Source organism: Rattus norvegicus, chromosome 9 (assembly GCF_021556685.1).
Source record: "Rattus norvegicus strain SHRSP/BbbUtx chromosome 9, alternate assembly SHRSP_T2T, whole genome shotgun sequence".
Lineage (NCBI taxonomy): Eukaryota > Metazoa > Chordata > Mammalia > Rodentia > Muridae > Rattus > Rattus norvegicus.
Genome location: NC_141542.1, coordinates 13295347 through 13312828, shown reverse-complemented (window position 1 = coordinate 13312828; position 17482 = coordinate 13295347). Strand labels below are relative to the sequence as shown.

At 40.0% G+C, this 17482-nt stretch overlaps 1 protein-coding gene across 21 annotated transcripts in view; it reads right to left on the bottom strand.

Moving 5' to 3' along the window:
- Positions 1–577: 577 nt before the first annotated feature.
- The window catches only part of LOC148003327 (sulfotransferase 1C2A-like), a 31144-nt gene continuing 14239 nt past the window's right edge, over positions 578–17482 (bottom strand). For 14 of the 21 annotated variants that reach the window (XM_087568068.1, XM_087568072.1, XM_087568069.1 and 11 more), the window contains 5 exons: positions 15524–15621; positions 5332–5458; positions 4676–4770; positions 4363–4543; positions 578–2749 (listed from right to left, as the gene is read on the bottom strand). In XM_087568068.1, the coding sequence (XP_087424194.1) occupies positions 2637–2749; positions 4363–4543; positions 4676–4770; positions 5332–5458; positions 15524–15621 (614 nt within the window). In that variant the 3' untranslated portion in view covers positions 578–2636. The remainder of the gene's footprint in view (positions 2750–4362; positions 4544–4675; positions 4771–5331; positions 5459–15523; positions 15622–17482) is intronic. The other 7 variants (XM_087568084.1, XM_087568086.1, XM_087568088.1 and 4 more) reach the window with 1 other exon arrangement.

The following is a 17482-nucleotide window of genomic DNA, read 5'->3' as shown; positions in this document are numbered from 1 at the left end:
AGAGAGCATTTAGGCTATGTTGTGGCTTCTTCTGAACTCTCTTGTCTACATCTGTGGTGAAAAAGAGCAACTGTTGGATAGACAGATTGGGAAAAAAAATCTGCAGATTACTGACTAGGAAAAGACCAAGTGAAAATTTCAGCTAAGGTATATGCTGAAAAAGAGTCTGTGATTGTTACCTGTAATCCCCTGCTCTGCTGTGGGATGATATGAACATACACTGAGGAAAAACTCCACCTATAGCAGGCCTCAACTTCTGAACATGCAAATTTGTTTAAAAGGTGTCAGTCTGAACTGAGACTGCCACAGAAGGGGATGGATCCCTGATCCTCAACAGTACCCCCAAAATCCAAGAGTAAAGCTGTAACCATGAAGGACAAAAAGCATTGGAGACCTCAAGGTGTTAGTGATACCAGATGTAAGAGAGGTCTGCTAAGGAAGGTTACATGAGCTTATTAATTGGCTCATTCTTAAGCTGGACTGAATCATTTTTACTATCCATTTTTTCTGTACCCAGTCTGTTATCAGTATTTATCATGAGCAGAAATAAATAAATGATTGATAGCAAACAAATGGAGTAATTGAAACTCTTTTATTGAATTTTGTGTATATAGAGACATGCTAGTAAAATAATCATAAGTCAATGCTAGTAAAACTAAAATGTTTATAAACGTTCTAACAGTTACTTAACTACTCTTCTGATGTAATGTTTCATTTACTTGATTAATTCTTGTCTCTAAAAGTAATAGTTAAAAATTGCCAATGTGTAAATTATGAATACAATCGTGTACTTACAAAGCCAACATAATATGTTTTACAATTTATCTCTTTCAAGTTCTGCTATTTTAATTTCTGAATACAAAGGAAACTCCCAGAAGAATAAAGCCAAAAGAGGCTTAAGTTCGACACTATTATGTTTCCAAAGTTTACCTTAAATCTACAGTTAACCAGTAGATGGTTGGAGACCAGAGTCATTCCTTTTATAGGCTAGAGTGACTCTGGGCTCTTATGAACTTAACCCTGACAGGAAGCAGATGTAGGGACTTCAGTTTAGTTTGGATTGTAAGTGGGGACTCTCTACCTAGAGAAACTTTGAATAATTTCAAGACTTAGGAGCAAACAATAAAAATTTACAATACAATTCGGATATAATTTTTTTTATATAATAGACATTGTTAATTAACTGTACACATATGGTTAGATTTCGGCAGTAACCAAGCGATTGTCTATAAGTTCAACAAAATTTCAGACTTTTCTAGTATTTTATAACCACATCATTGGGAATGTATTAGTGAGCTTTCTTTCATTATAACAAGTATCTGGGAAAGCAACTTATAAAGACAGAAGCTTTATTTTAGCTCTTGGGTTTGGAATTTACATTCTGTGGTGAGATGGACAGAATATCATGGTGAGGGTAAATGGCAAAGCAAAACTAACCACCTCATTTTATTGAATTTTTCATGGCCAAGAAACAAGGGAAAGGAAGACCCAGGGCCAGGAGCACTCATTCTCTTCTAGGCCATGTTCCAGTTTCTTAGCTTCCATCCACTAACTTGTACTACACCTTCTCATAGCTCTTGCTGGTAGTAACACATGCTGTGCCCACGTCCTCATCACATGGCCATTGCAGGTTTGAGTGCTAGAAAGCAAATGGCATTCTAGCTCATGCTAGGTACCCTGAGCTCACATATATATCCTGCTCATGCCACAGGCTGCTCCTGCTGATCTCAGCTTAGCAGTGCTGACATCTGCAACTAAAGTGAAAGGGTAAGTGCTGAGAATTTGTGACCCGAAACGTGTTTGCCTTTCCGTCTTCCGAGCCATCGTGCAACATGCTGTGTTCTCCATATTGCCTGGTTACTGGGAGTAAAAGGATGCCCAAGACATGGAGCGAGTGGGAGGTGGAAGGAAGTATGCTGGCAAGCAAATGCAGATGGACTCTGCTAAAGTGGGCAAAAGTACAAGCTGTTCCTCAGAAGAGATGACAGGAGATCAAAACTCAACTGGCTGCAAGTTGAACACCAAGCTTCCATTCTGCTTTTTTCAAGACACAATTTGTGCTTTCCAAAGGTCACCCTCATGCCTTTCTTCTGTTTCTTTTATGATCCAGAACTAGGATTCCGTTTATTAAGATTTGGATTTCTGACATCTCCTTGAAGTCCTTCCCTCAATTTCCTCCTACCAGGTAGAAAATGTTCCAGTGAGCATGTTGCAACAAGTTGTCCACAAACTGAGTCTTCCCACTGTAACCATGAAAAATACCGATTGAGCAGAAAGACATTAGGAATTTCTGTACATTCATTTAGATGATTTCTAATATTTGTGTTTTTGTGCATAAGATAGTTATTTAGAGTTAGAATATAGGCTATACCTCCTAGAAAGATGTCATCATAAAATTTATACTATTCAAGTTTGTTTATTTATTAGCTTATTAAGCCATCTTACTGATTTGTACTGAATAGTGGAGAAAGTATACACTGGACATAATATGATTTTGTGAATTGTAAAGTGATGTCAGTAATAACAGAGTTGGTGTCACAGTCCTTGGCATTTACAGTTTGCTTTCTGATCTTCCTTTGGCTGGATTGAGGCTTGCAGACAGACTCCTGTCCTTGATGTCTATCTTCTCATCTTGATCAGAGTTCCATGCAGAAGTTTAGAGAGGTTCCGTCCATCTTTTGCTCATAGATTTCATCAAACCTCTCATTCTGGGCCACAGTAAAGTGGTTTTTCCAATCACCCACAATTCCTAAAGGACAAAGGCCAGACAAAAGCATCAGTGTGTGGTTGACAGACTGTATCCCTGACTGGAGTGTGCAGTACCCACATTGGTGCTGTCCTGACAGGAGCTCAATTCCTCACCACTTTACCTCTCCTTAATGAGAAGGGGGTTTAGTTGTCTTTGTGCAGGGGCTCTGGCGTCTAAATAAAATCAATCAATTCAATGTGACCCAGAATCTTGGCTCTACTGTGCTACACACACATATTAGGTAGTAACAATTATAAAAATGAAGGAATGGTAGACATATAGCCATACAAGGAGATCTTAAGATGTTATACTGGCCAGAGATCTGGGGCATAAGAAAATACATGTTGTGACACTCCAAGTATATGCCACCTAAGAACAAACAAAACCAACTTACAGTGAGAAATGGGAATATTTTCTTCTGAAGGAAAGATTGCCTGCAAAGGATATGGCAGGATATCAACCAAGCTGGTGGAATTCTTTTTACTTTGATCACTTAGTTTTATTTGTTTGTAAGAATGTATTGAACTGCATCGTTTATTTCTATGAATTGTTTTTAGTAGATTATGTTATTGGAACGAGATTCTATTTTTATTATTTTAAATAATTTTAGAGAGATAATCACTGTAACACTTGTGATTCTTAAAGAAAATTATCCAACTTGATGAACAAGAAATGTTCATTGTAGCATTAATCATAAAAATATGGACACAATATCTATAATAAGAGAAATACTTGGAAGAATAACAGGATATCCATGAGTCCTGTATAGATAGTCATGCGTAGAGGTCAGTATTTCTTTTCCTGGAGGGATAGCTCATATTCTGGTAAGCAAAAGTATGTAAGGTAATCACGGTTTGTGTTAGTGAACAGGTTTCTGTCATGGTATTCTTAGTTGTGTTTTTATGGCCAAAGCAAGCAAGCAAAGAAGCAAACACAAGTGAGTGCAGAGAAGAGTGGACATGGATAGACTGGGAAAAAGGGTGCTTCTCAAACCTTACCAAAGTCTAAGAGAGAAAAGAGGGAATACTGCAAGGGCAATGGATTAACTCCTGTGCTGAAAGTAAAAGAAAAAAAGTTCTGCAGCTGTTTATAAAACCTAGTCCTGGTTGCATAGCAGTGGAAAAAAGTGCAGATGTTAATGAGACAGTGGGATGGGTTTCATTCTGTACCTACCTTTTTGGAAAGTGGGTTTACTGAGGATCTGTGTGAAATCATCGAACTGTTGAGTTTTAGAAAGTTATTGAGTATACTAACTTTAAAAAATAACATTCCCCACTTAAAAGTGAATCACCAGGGATAATCAGATTTTTTTTCTTTCAAAATCTAGGAAGCATTAAGGGCCTGGGTCTCAGTAATACATGCTGAAAGTCCTGAAAGTGTCATGAGTCATGATTTGGAGACAGAATCAAACTAGATGTCAGATCTGATGAGTCTAACCGCAGGCAGGGATCCCAAGGAGGTGTGCACCAAGGGGAGTCTGTCTTAGTTATCTGTAAGACTTGCTTTGTAGAGCTTCTTGTACACTAGGAACAAATCTCTAGCTTTCTTAGAATCACAATATGTGGATTGGAGGGGGACTGCCTCAGAATTAGAGATAAATAAGCCCCACAGACCTTTTCTCATGAAAGGGGAAATGGACTGGTCCATGATAGTCTTGGGGATTGTAGAAAAATTTGTCAAAGGATTGTCTTTCATTTTCTCAAATGATGTCTCCAGGACTATTTTATCCACGACCTCTTCATCCAAATTCTTGCCCATGAACTGTATTACCTTCTGGATTTCACGCTTTGGGTCCTGTGAGTGAGGGTAGCATTAGTTGGACTGGAAAAGAGTTTTCACACTATCACATTTTTCAGACATTCCTGTCAGAACCACATTCCTAAAGCAGCTTCCCTGTTCCTGATGCTGAAGAAGTAATTTACTTACCCTCTTCATGTCTTCATAGAAGAGGAAGAGAATCTGGTATCTGTCTCGAATTTCCCACCATCCTTTCACATGGTCAAACCAAGATCCACAACTTACTGTGAAAAACAAGAATTGTTTTCATGGACACAAATCTTCCAAGTCAGGAAAGTTTGACTTTCCTTTTTTCTTTTTCTTTCTCTCTCTCTCTTTCTCTCTCTCTTTCTCTCTCTTTCTTTCTTTCTTTCTTTCTTTCTTTCTTTCTTTCTCTCTCTCTCTCTGTCTCACTCTCTGTCTCTGTCTCTGTCTCTCTGTCTCTCTCTCTCTCTTTCTTTCTTTTTTCTGGCTTCAGGTACATCAGAGAAGGAAAAATTCTGTATTAGATATTTCCCAGCATCACTGAGCTGCTCGATTCTGAGGTCACGTAGTTTCTGTCAGTATTGGGGGCTTTTCTTTAATATGAGAATTAAAGTGGCTTCATATTGATTATGCACAATCACTTGCACCCTGATATTATGACAGGGTCACACAGGCTGAGGAAAGTCTATAGGTCGGGAATCCCCAAATAGAGGCCAGGATAGGAGGCACAGGAAACTCTGGGGGATCAACTGTCAGGGGTTGTTCTCTCAGCTCAGCCTAATCGGGGTAAAACCACAGAGGGACAATGCATTTTTATTTACCTTTTCCATTGATGAAGGTTTCAAAATACTCATTCCAGGTGCCTGGATTGGGGAGCACCTGGCACATTCTGTAGAAGTGGTAGAAGGAAACCATGCAGTCTTTGGCGTTTCGAGCCACATAAAGGTACTTTGGAGAAGAAGAGAGGTGAGTTAAAGGAACACAAATATTGGAACTCCCTAGTTGTCCCTCTGGGTGAGTCCTTTTGGGGAATGCTCAGCTCTCCTGCCCTGGCACTGAGACTCAGCCTAGAGCAATGTCACCAATTATGATACTCCCAGCCCAGCCCTAACTCATTAAAATTTATCTCAATTCTTGATTTCCCTTTTGTTATCAGGGGCAAACTCTTCCTCTACATACTCTGAATCAACTACAGAGCCACTGAGCCTTCCAGAAACCTCAGCCTGATTTCTGAGAAAGCAATTGCTCCACCTGCTGTTTTGGCGTGGAGCAGCACCGTGGATCCTACTTGATATGAGCACACACTTTCTTCCATGATGATCACTTTAAAATCTGTGTGTTTCTACACAGAATAAGCAAACACTAGGTGCATTTCAATAAGGACCCTGTTGGGAGACTTTGTTATCTTGCCCTTGTATTCTCCAAGTAAAAATGCTGCTGTGCACCAATGGAAAGAATTTTCTAAAGTGTCAGATTATTTATTTATTTTTTAATTTAATTCTTGCACTTTGTACTCAGGCTGTCTTTCACCTCAGTATTGACTGACATTTTAGGAGTTTCATCTTTCCTTTTCAGAGATGTGCTTTCCAGCCACATGGCATAACTCTCACCTTTCCTCAGCCCTCATTCATCCCTTTCCAAGTCCATACATTTCTCTATTCAGATGCACACAGTCTGAGGGTTAGGCTCGTTCTGGTTTTTAATTTTCTGTGTTGTTTATATAAATAGTTAAATATGTATATATAATATATAATGTATATAATATATAATGATATATACATATATGTGTAAGCAATTATAAAACACCATTGCTTTATTTGATGATTCAACCTAAAGTCACATCTTCTTTCTTTATGTCATATTTGATACAATGATCTATTTGGTACAGCATTAACATTTTCTTTTTTTGTCACTTTTTTGTTTGTTTTTTTATTTATTTTTTTTTTAACTTGAGTATTTCTTATTTCCATTTGGAGTGTTATTCCCTTTTCCGGTTTACGGGCCAACATCCCCCTAATCCGTCCCCCTCCCCTTCTTTATGGGTGTTCCCCTCCACATCCTCCCACCATTGCCACCCTCCCTCCAGTAATCACGTTCACTGGGGGTTCAGTCTTAGCAGGATCCAGTGCTTCCCCTTACACTGATGATCTTACTAGGGTATTCAATGCTATCTATTAGGTCAGAGTACAGGGTCAGTCCATGTATAGTCTTTAGGTAGTGGCTTAGTCCCTGGATGCCCTGGTTGCTTGGCATTGTTGTTCATATGGTGTCTCAAGACCCTTCAAGCTTTCCAGTTCTTTCTCTGATTTCTTCAATGAAGGTCCTATTCTCAGTTCAGTGGTTTGCTGCTGGCATTCGCCTCTGTATTTGCTGTATTCTGGCTGTGTCTCTCAGAGGAGATCTACATCCAGCTCCTGTCTGCCTGCACTTCTTTGCTTCATCCATCTTGTCTAATTGGGTGGCTGTATATGTATGGGCCACATGTGTGGCAGGCTCTGAATGGGTGTTCCTCTGTTTCTGTTTTAATCTTTGCTTCTCTATTCCCTGCCAAGGATATTCTTGTTCCCCTTTCAAAGAAGGAGTGAAGATTTCACATTTTGATCACCCGTATTGAGTTTCAAGTGTTCTAGGCATCTAGGGTAATTCAAGAATTTGGGCTAATAGCCACTTATCAATGAGTGCATACCATGTGTGTTTTTCTGTGATTGGGTTATCTCACTCAGGATGATATTTTCCAGTTCCAACCATTTGCCTACGAATTTCATAAAGTCATTGTGTTTGATAGCTGAGTAATATTCCATTGTGTAGATGTACCACACTTTCTGTATCCATTCCTCTGTTGAAGGGCATCTGGGTTCTTTCCAGCTTCTGGCTATTATAAATAAGGCTGCTATGAACATAGTGGAGCACGTGTCTTTTTTATCTGTTGCGGCATCTTTTGGGTATATGCCCAAGAGAGGTATAGCTGGATCCTCAGGCAGTTCAATGTCCAATTTTCTGAGGAACCTCCATACTGATTTCCAGAATGGTTGTAACAGTCTGCAATCCCACCAACAATGGAGGAGTGTTCCTCTTTCTCCACATCCTTGCCAGCATTTGCTGTCACCTGAGTTTTTGATCTTAGCCATTCTCACTGGTGTGAGGTGAAATCTCAGGGTTGTTTTGATTTGCATTTCCCTTATGACTAAAGATGTTGAACATTTCTTTAGGTGTTTCTCAGCCATTCAGCGTTCCTCAGCTGTGAATTCTTTGTTTAGCTCTGAACCCCATTTTTTAATAAGGTTATTTGTCTCCCTGCAGTCTAACTTCTTGAGTTCTTTGTATATTTTGGATATAAGGCCTCTATCTGTTGTAGGATTGGTAAAGATCTTTTCCCAATCTGTTGGTTGCCGTTTTGTCCTAACCACAGTGTCCTTTGCCTTACAGAAGCTTTGCAGTTTTATGAGATCCCATTTGTCGATTCTTGATCTTAGAGCATAAGCCATTGGTGTTTTGTTCAGGAAATTTTTTCCAGTGCCCATGTGTTCCAGATGCTTCCCTAGTTTTTCTTCTATTAGTTTGAGTGTGTCTGGTTTGATGTGGAGGTCCTTGATCCACTTGGACTTAAGCTTTGTACAGGGTGATAAGCATGGATCGATCTGCATTCTTCTACATGTTGCCCTCCAGTTGAACCAGCACCATTTGCTGAAAATGCTATCTTTTTTCCATTGGATGGTTTCGGCTCCTTTGTCAAAAATCAAGTGCCCATAGGTGTGTGGGTTCATTTCTGGGTCTTCAATTCTGTTCCATTGGTCTATCTGTTTGTCTCTGTACCAATACCATGCAGTTTTTATCACTATTGCTCTGTAATACTGCTTGAGTTCAGGGATAGTGATTCCCCCTGAAGTCCTTTTATTGTTGAGGATAGTTTTAGCTATCCTGGGTTTTTTGTTATTCCAGATGAATTTGCAAATTGTTCTGTCTAACTCTTTGAAGAAATGGATTGGTATTTTGATGGGGATTGCATTGAATCTGTAGATCACTTTTGGTAAAATGGCCATTTTTACTATATTAGTCCTGCCAATCCATGAGCATGGGAGACCTTTCCATCTTCTGAGGTCTTCTTCAATTTCTTTCTTCAGGTTCTTGAAGTTCTTATTGTACAGATCTTTTACTTGCTTGTTTAAAGTCACACTGAGGTACTTTATATTATTTGGGTCTATTATGAAGGGTGTCGTTTCCCTAATTTCTTTCTCGGCTTGTTTCTCTTTTGTGTAGAGGAAGGCTACTGATTTATTTCAGTTAATTTTATACCCAGCCACTATGCTGAAGTTGTCTATCAGCTTCAGTAGTTCTCTGGTGGAACTTTTGGGATCACTTAAATATACTATCATATCATCTGCAAATCGTGATATTTTGACTTCTTCTTTTCCGATCTCTATCCCCTTGACCTCCTTTTGTTTTCTGATAGCTCTGATATTTTGACTTCTAATTTTCCGATCTGTATCCCCTTGACCTCCTTTTGTTTTCTGATAGCTCTGGCTAGAACTTCAAGTACTATATTGAATAAGTAGGGAGAGAGTGGGCAACCTTGTCTAGTCCCTGATTTTAGTGGGACTGCTTCAAGTTTCTCTCCATTTAGTTTAATGTTAGCAACTGGTTTGCTGTATATGGCTTTTACTATGTTTAGGTATGGGCCTTGAATTCCTATTCTTTCCAGGACTTTTATCATGAAAGGGTGTGGAATTTTGTCAAATGCTTTCTCAGCATCTAATGAAATGATCATGTGCTTTTGTTCTTTCAGTTTGTTTATATAATGGATCACGTTGAAAAAATCATGGTGGTTGAAAGTTCCACCAGAGAACTACTGAAGCTGATAGACAACTTCAGCATAGTGGCTGGGTATAAAATTAAATGAAATAAATCAGTTTTCTGTATATTAAACCATCCCTGCATGCCTGGGATGAAGCCGACTTGATCATGATGGGTGATTGTTTTGATGTGCTCTTGGATTCGGTTTGCCAGAATTTTATTGAGTAATTTTACGTCGATATTCATAAGGGAAATTGGTCTGAAGTTCTCTTTCTTTGTTGGGTCTTTGTGTGGTTTAAGTATAAGAGTAATTGTGGCTTCATAGAAGGAATTTGGTAGTGCTCCATCTGTTTCAATTTGTGGAATAGTTTGGATAATATTGGTACGAGGTCTTCTATGAAGGTCTGATAGAATTCTGCACTAAACTCGTCTGGATCTGGGCTCTTTTTGGTTGGGAGACCTTTAATGACTGCTTCTATTTCCTTAGGAGTTATGGGGTTGTTTAACTGGTTTATCTGTTCCTGATTTAACTTCGGTACCTGGTATCTGTCTAGGAAATTGTCCATATCCTGCAGATTTTCAAGTTTTGTTGAATATAAGCTTTTATAGTAAGATCTGATGATTTTTTGAATTTCCTCTGAATCTGTAGTTATGTCTCCCTTTTCATTTCTGATTTTGTTAATTTGGACACACTCTCTGTATCCTCTCGTTAGTCTGGCTAAGGGTTTATCTATCTTGTTGATTTTCTCAAAGAACCAACTTTCGTTACTGTTGATCCTTTCTATGGTCCTTTTTGTTTCTACTTGGTTGATTTCAGCTCTGAGTTTGATTATTTCCTGCTTTCTACTTCTCCTGGGTGTATTTGCTTCTTTGTGTTCTAGAGCTTTTAGGTGTGATGTCAAGCTGGTGACATATGCTCTTTCCTGTTTCTTTCCGCAGGCACTCAGAGGTATGAGTTTTCCTCTTAGCACAGCTTTCATTGTGTCCCATAAGTTTGGGTATGTTGTACCTTCATTTGCATTAAATTCTAAGAAGTCTTTAATATCTTTCTTTATTTCTTCCTTGACCAGGTTATCGTTGAGTAGAGCATTGTTCAACTTCCACGTATATGTGGGCATTCTTCCCTTTTTGTTATTGAAGACCAGCTTTCGGCCGTGATGGTCTGATAGCTCGCATGGGATGATTTCTATCTTTCTGTACCTGTTGAGGCCCGTTTTTTGACCAATTATATGGTCAGTTTTGGAGAAAGTACCATGAGGAGCTGAGAAGAAGGAATATACTTTTCCTTTAGGATAGAATGTTCTATAAATATCTGTTAAGTCCATTTGGTTCGTGACTTCTCTTAGTCTGTCTTCGTCTCTGTTTAATTTCTGTTTCCATGATCTGTCCATTGATGGGAGTGGGGTGTTGAAATCTCCTACTATTATTGTGTGAGGTGCAATGTGTGTTTTGAGCTTTAGTAAGGTTTCTTTTACGTATGTAGGTGCCCTTGTATTTGGGGCATAGATATTTAGGATTGATAGTTCATCTTGGTGGATTTTTCCTTTGATGAACATGAAGTGTCCTTCCTTATCTTTTTTGATGACTTTTAGTTGAAAATTGATTTTATTTGATATTAGAATGGCTACTCCAGCGTGCTTCTTCTGACCATTTGCTCGGCAAGTTGTTTTCCAGCCTTTCACTCTGAGGTAGTGTCTGTCTTTGTCTCTGAGGTGTGTTTCTTGTAGGCAGCAGAATGCAGGGTCCTTGTTGCGTATCCAGTTTGTTAATCTATGTCTTTTTATTGGGGAGATGAGTCCATTGATGTTGAGAGATATTAAGGAATAGTGATTATTGCTTCTTGTTATATTCATATTTGGATCTGAGGTTATGTTTGTGTGCTTTTTCTTCTCTTTGTTTTGTTGCCAAGGCGATTAGTTTCTTGCTTCTTTTAGGGTGTAGCTTGCCTCCTTATGTTGGGTTTTACCATTAATTATCATTTTTAGTGCTGGATTTGTAGAAAGATATTGTTTAAATTTGGTTTTGTCATGGAATATCTTGGTTTCTCCATCTATGTTTTGCTGGATACAGTAACCTAGGCTGCCATTTGTGTTCTCTTAGGGTCTGTATGACATCTGTCCAGGATCTTCAGGCTTTCATAGTTTCTGGAGAAAAGTCTGGTGTGATTCTGATAGGTCTGCCTTTATATGTTACTTGACCTTTTTCCCTTACTGCTTTTAATATTCTTTCTTTATTTTGTGCGTTTGGTGTTTTGACTATTATGTGACGGGAGGAGTTTCTTTTCTGGTCCAATCTATTTGGAGTTCTGTAGGCTTCTTGTATGCTTATGGGTATCTCCTTCTTTAGGTTAGGGAAGTTTTCTTCTATGATTTTGTTGAAGATATTTACTGGTCCTTTAAGTTGGGAGTCTTCACTCTCTTCTACAACTATTATCCTTAGGTTTGATCTTCTCATTGAGTCCTGGATTTCCTGTATGTTTTGGACCAGTCGCTTTTTCTGCTTTACATTATCTTTGACAGTTGAGTCAATGATTTCTATGGAATCTTCTGCTCCTGAGATTCTCTCTTCCATCTCTTGTATTCTGTTGGTGAAGCTTGTATCTACAGCTCCTTGTCTCTTCTTTTGGTTTTCTATATCCGGGGTTGTTTACATGTGTTCTTTCTTGATTGCTTCTATTTCCATTTTTAATTCCTTCAACTGTTTGATTGTGTTTTCCTGGAATTCTTTCAGGGATTTTTGTGATTCCTCTCTGTGGGCTTCTACTTGTTTATTTATGTTTTCCTGTGTTTCTCTAAGGGAGTTCTTCACATCTTTCTTGAAGTCCTCCAGCGTCATGATCAAATATGATTTTGAAACTAGATCTTGCTTTTCTGGCGTGTTTGGATATTCAGTGTTTGCTTTGGTGGAAGAATTGGGCTCCGATGATGCCATGTAGTCTTGGTTTCTGTTCCTTGGGTTCGTGCGCTTGCCTCTCACCATCAGATTATCTCTGGTGTTACTTTGTTCTGCTATTTCTGACAGTGGCTAGACTGTCCTATCATCCTGTGTTTCAGGGGTGTTGTAGACCTGTTTTCCTGTTTTCTTTCAGTCAGTTATGGGAACAGAGTGTTCTGCTTTCGGGCGTGTAGTTTTTCCTATCTACAGGTCTTTAGCTGTTCCTGTGGGCCTGTGTCCTGAGTTCACTAGGCAGGTCGCTTGGAGTAGGAAGGTTTGTCTTACCTGTGGTGCTGAGGCTCAAGTTTGCTTGTGGGGTGCTGCCTACGAGCTCTTTGTGGGGGTAGCAACTAGGAAGTTCTGTGCTGCCCTTTCCAGGAGCTTCCGTGCACCAGGGTTCCAGATGGCGTTTGGTGTTTTCCTCTGGAATCAGTAATGTGTGCAGAGTGCAGTCTCTTCTGGTTTCCCAGGCTTGTCTGCCTCTCTGAAAGTTTAGCTCTCCCTCCCACAGGATTTGGGTGTAAAGAACTGTTTATCTGGTCGGTCCCTTCAGGTTCTGGGGGTGTCTCAGACGCACTTGACCCGCTGCTGCTGTGCCCTTATCCAAGGGAACCCAGAGGTCATATACAGTTTCCTCTTGGGCCAGGGATGTGGGCAGGGTTGGGCAATGTTGGTGGTCTCTTCTGCTCTGAAGTCTCAGGAGTGCCTACCTGTCCAGGCGGTGAAGTCTCTCTCCCACGGGTTTTGGGAGCAGCCGCATTAACATTTTCTTATTTTTGCATATAACAGGTTTGTCAGAAGTTTTTAGGAGCCAACTTGAACTGTTCTTTAGCAGACACCCTCATGAAGGTCTCTTTCCTTATGTATGTTGTATGTATGTATGTATGTATGTATGTATGTATGTATGTATGTTGTAATGTATGATCATGATCACAGTAGTAATCTGGGGATCTGAGCTGAGATGACTCTTCAGATAAGATCATGTGTATTTCTGTTAGATATACTGGTGTTTCTGGTACTGGGGTCATCTTATGCTGATTTGTAAGAGCTTATAGTCCAGGGTAAGAATAGGGAATTAATCTTTAAAACCTTTGACAGATGACACAAGACTACCCAGAAGTTGCCTACAGTCTTCTTTACCACCTACAATGTATACTATATTGGTAAATTTCCTTCTGTTGTTTGAATTCACTGAGAAGCTGGCTTCAGAAGTTGGGTTACTCCATACGAACTTCAACACCAAATATATTTTTCTAAGTGTACTCCAAGATCCCTTATCTGGGGAGAGACTACTCCATGAACTCTGTATCAAGGAGGGAAGAGAAGAGAAAAATAGCCCAAGTAAAAAACTAGTTACTGAGAACATCTGGAAGGTGAACTCTTTTGTAAAGGTGTTACTTTGTTTAGCCCATTGGGAAAGAGATACTAGAAGATCAGCTCTTGGAAACCTTAGCCATAGAGAGAAACCTCAGTGTGAAACTCCAGCTGATGCTTAAACTTCCTCAGTTTCTTGAAAATGGTGTGAGCACAGGATCTCCTGATGTTATCTCTTTCCTACCTGTCCTTTACTTGGAGGAATATTCTGATCAGCCTGGGTATTTTATGAGTAAATTGACTGGCTATCCCAGTGGAGATTCATCAGTAGTTTTTGCTAGATGTTTGTGAGTCCTCCCTTTGTAATATTATCTTTCTACTGTGATTTGTTCCTTGACCTGGAAGCCTTGCCCAGGGACACTCTATGCTCTGCCTGAGAATCTCTGTGCTGGGAACAACAAGTGTCAGATTCAAGAGGGCTTGTCCAGGCAATTTCTGCTTGAGGACCTGATTTGTTGTTTGTTATCTCTCTCTCTCTCTCTCTCTCTCTCTCTCTCTCTCTCTCTCTCTCTCTCTCTCCACCCTTCCATTTGCCTGCTGCTTTCTATTTGTTCATTTTCTCTGGCTTGTTTTATATACTTAATAACCTCACTCATTCAAAACTGAAATTATACCCATTGAAGACGGTTCTCAGTACCACAGAGCTCAACTCCTCCACCTACATATACATGGAAGATGATGACCCATGATACCTATGCTCTCTCCTCATTCTCTTATCTCCTTGTGTTCATGTTCTGTTTCAATCCCTGTGCAAACATTAAAGCTAATGTTGCTGAATTATCCAGGGGATCAAATACCACTGCACAGGTCCATGATAATTATGCTTTTCTTAATTTTATTTCAGTTTTATTTTTTTGTAACTTGGGAATTTCCTCAGCTTATTTGATCTCAGATAATATCAAGAGGTATTCCTCAGTGATTTCATAATAGCTGGTCTCAGTAATGCCAGGAATAGAATTGGCACTCGTCACCCACCTTTACGGACAATACAAGTCATTTGATTGTAGGAACTCCACCAATATTTCTGCTATCTATAAATACTTTAGTCCTTTCAAAACAATCCTTAAAGCTTAAATTATGTGATGGTTTTATTTATATTGATGCATTGCCTGCTTGTATGATCATGACCCATGTGCAAGCAGTACCCATACAAACCAGAAGAGGGCATCATATCCCCTAGTACTGAAGTTACAGACAGTTGTGAGCTAGTATCTGAACCTTTGTCCTCTGGAAGAACAGCCAATACACTTAAGCACTGAGCCCATTTCTCTAGTCCCTTTTTATCTTTCTTTCACTATTTCCATTTAAAAAAGAAAAAGATTATTCTTAGAAAAGCCATTGACTCATCCTTGAATTTCAGCTCCACTCACTGCACGATTACTGTACCCTTGGCATACTCCTTGGTATACCTATGGTATACTCCTACCATGGTCCAACACCCTCAATGTGTCAGGAACACAATAGACAAGACACTGGGACACATGACATAATCCTAGAAAGAGTGAAAGCAGCCTGGAGGCTTCTGAGGCTCCATCCAAGCCTCCTCTGCAGCTCCACTGGGATTTACCCTTTGAACATCAGTCCTTTGCACTTGATCTGCTCAGTCTTCTTTGTGCTCCACTCCATAAGCCCTCCTATAGCCTACAGCCTATGGTTCCCGTTCCCCACTCCCAGTCTGCTTCACTGAAGAACACATGATCCCCAGTACCTCAGTCTGCCCTCGGCCTTCACATCACATTTGAAAGCCTCTGGGGAACCACTCTACTAAATCTAGCATGGTGTTTGACTTTACTGCACAGTATGAGGTCTCAGAGGTACAGCGTACTGCTAAGGAAGCTATACTCACTCAGGCTGTGAAGGCCTGAGGCTCTGGGCTCCCTGCTCCAGTCCCGATAGGAACTGCTACTGTCTTACCTTACAGTTGTTTGTCCAGAAAGACGGTGGCAGCAGCTGAGTGGGAAGATGGGTCCTTAGTATCCTTGGAGCTGGCATCGCATTGGCTTTGTCCACACCTGTAACACAATTCAGGAGATGATTGCACAGTATGCTCAGCACATGAGAATATCCACTCCAGGTGCTGCTCAGGGAATCCAGCATCCACACAGGGATTCTCGTATTTTTGCCTTGGGGATTGGGGGTGGTGGAAGAAGGATTATTGGTTTTGCTTTCGTGTTTGTAGGCTTACATAGCTTAAGACCTGGATGCTCCCTTCGAGTGAATTTACTGTCAGTTTGTAGAAAATGGGATGGAGGCTTCGATAAGTATGTGTTATTAAGAAAATCCAAACAGGACTGTTCCTCAGCACACACACACACCACAGGCACAGCCTGTACTTTCTATAAAGGAAATAGCGATCCAGCACTAGGAACGTATATGTCCTTGTCTAAAATCTATAGACTAAGAGATTCACTTGGTTCTCAAATTATAGGAGGAAGAAAGACTCTATTCTTCCTTCTTTAAGAAAATTTAGATGCCCAAACTACCAGACCCAAGGAGAACAGAAAGCCACTAATGACAACACATCCCACACCTGTGTAGCATGTTCAACTTCAATAGATGTGTCCCACACACATCACTGGAGTTGTACATTCCTACCTTGAGATTATTCCTCCTCCTCCTCCTCCTCCTCCTCCTCCTCCTCCTCCTCCTCCTTCTCTTCCTTCTCCCCTTTCCTCCTCCTCCTCCTCCTTTTCTTTCTCTATAGGAATTAGTCAGCCTGAGTTCATGAAACCCCCCAATTCCTCTGAGACCTATAAGAATGGACTTCCCATATTTTACCATGTTGCTTGGATTCTCATCAGTGCTCTTTCATGCTGCTATCTGTATGACCATGGGGTTAACAATTCTCCTAACAAGACTTACATCTCTAAGGAAACTCCTCTTAGTGTCCCTCTCAACACCCAAACCTGAAGTCTCTTATTGGAACCTCAAGGAATTCACTCTCTCATTTTGAGGATAATGACCTGGAAGCCAAGAATAACCAAATTTGTCCTATTGAGCCAGAGCTGATAAGAAACAGTGAGCAGACTCTTTTCACCTCCCTTCCAGCCATATCAAAAACTTCTCTCTGGTTATGTGCAGTGATGTTTCTTCTATTACATCCTTTCTGATACATGATTTGTAATTTCTGCACTTCTATTTACAAACCTTGTAGGGACTTTCTCTGTGAATCATTGAGTTAAAATGGGGTAAGATGAAATAAAGATATTGCAGACTGTCCCTAAGGTCTTTCCTTTAATCTAGCAATCAGGCTATTCAAATAATGGCAGTGGAGAAGTTAGAGAATTAGTCCTGCATTGCTCCAAAGATTGCATGAAATCATTCTGTTAGGTGGCACATTTGAATCTGGACTGTGATCCACAGAAAATGGTAAAGATTCTCTTATATGAATAATCTGAAAACCTGTCAAACAAGGAGCAGAGATACTTTTAAAAAACTAGAATTGTGACTGATAATAAGTGGCATTTAACTATAAACATACAGCGGGAGGGCATGCTGTAAACTTGCGTTCCACCTTACTTCTATGATATGAGGTCTGGAAGGTGACAAGGTATAATGCTTACTTTCCATTGTCAACTTGACTGGACTATGAACTGTATCTCTGGGTGTGTATATCCATAATACGGTTTCCAGAAAGGTTCACCCACAGATTGGCAGCCCAATGGGAAATTAAACTAAATAGAAAAAGGTGAGCAAAACATTAGCATCTGTCTGTGCTCCTAACTATAGACTCAATGTGATGAGCTTCATGACAGATTTATAATGTGTCCTGAAATTTGAGCTTAAAAGCCCTAAAATGCTGTAAGCAAAGCTTCACAGACAATTCTGGGGAAATTTTGGAAGAGCACAGTGCCAAAAAAAGAGTAGAGTGTG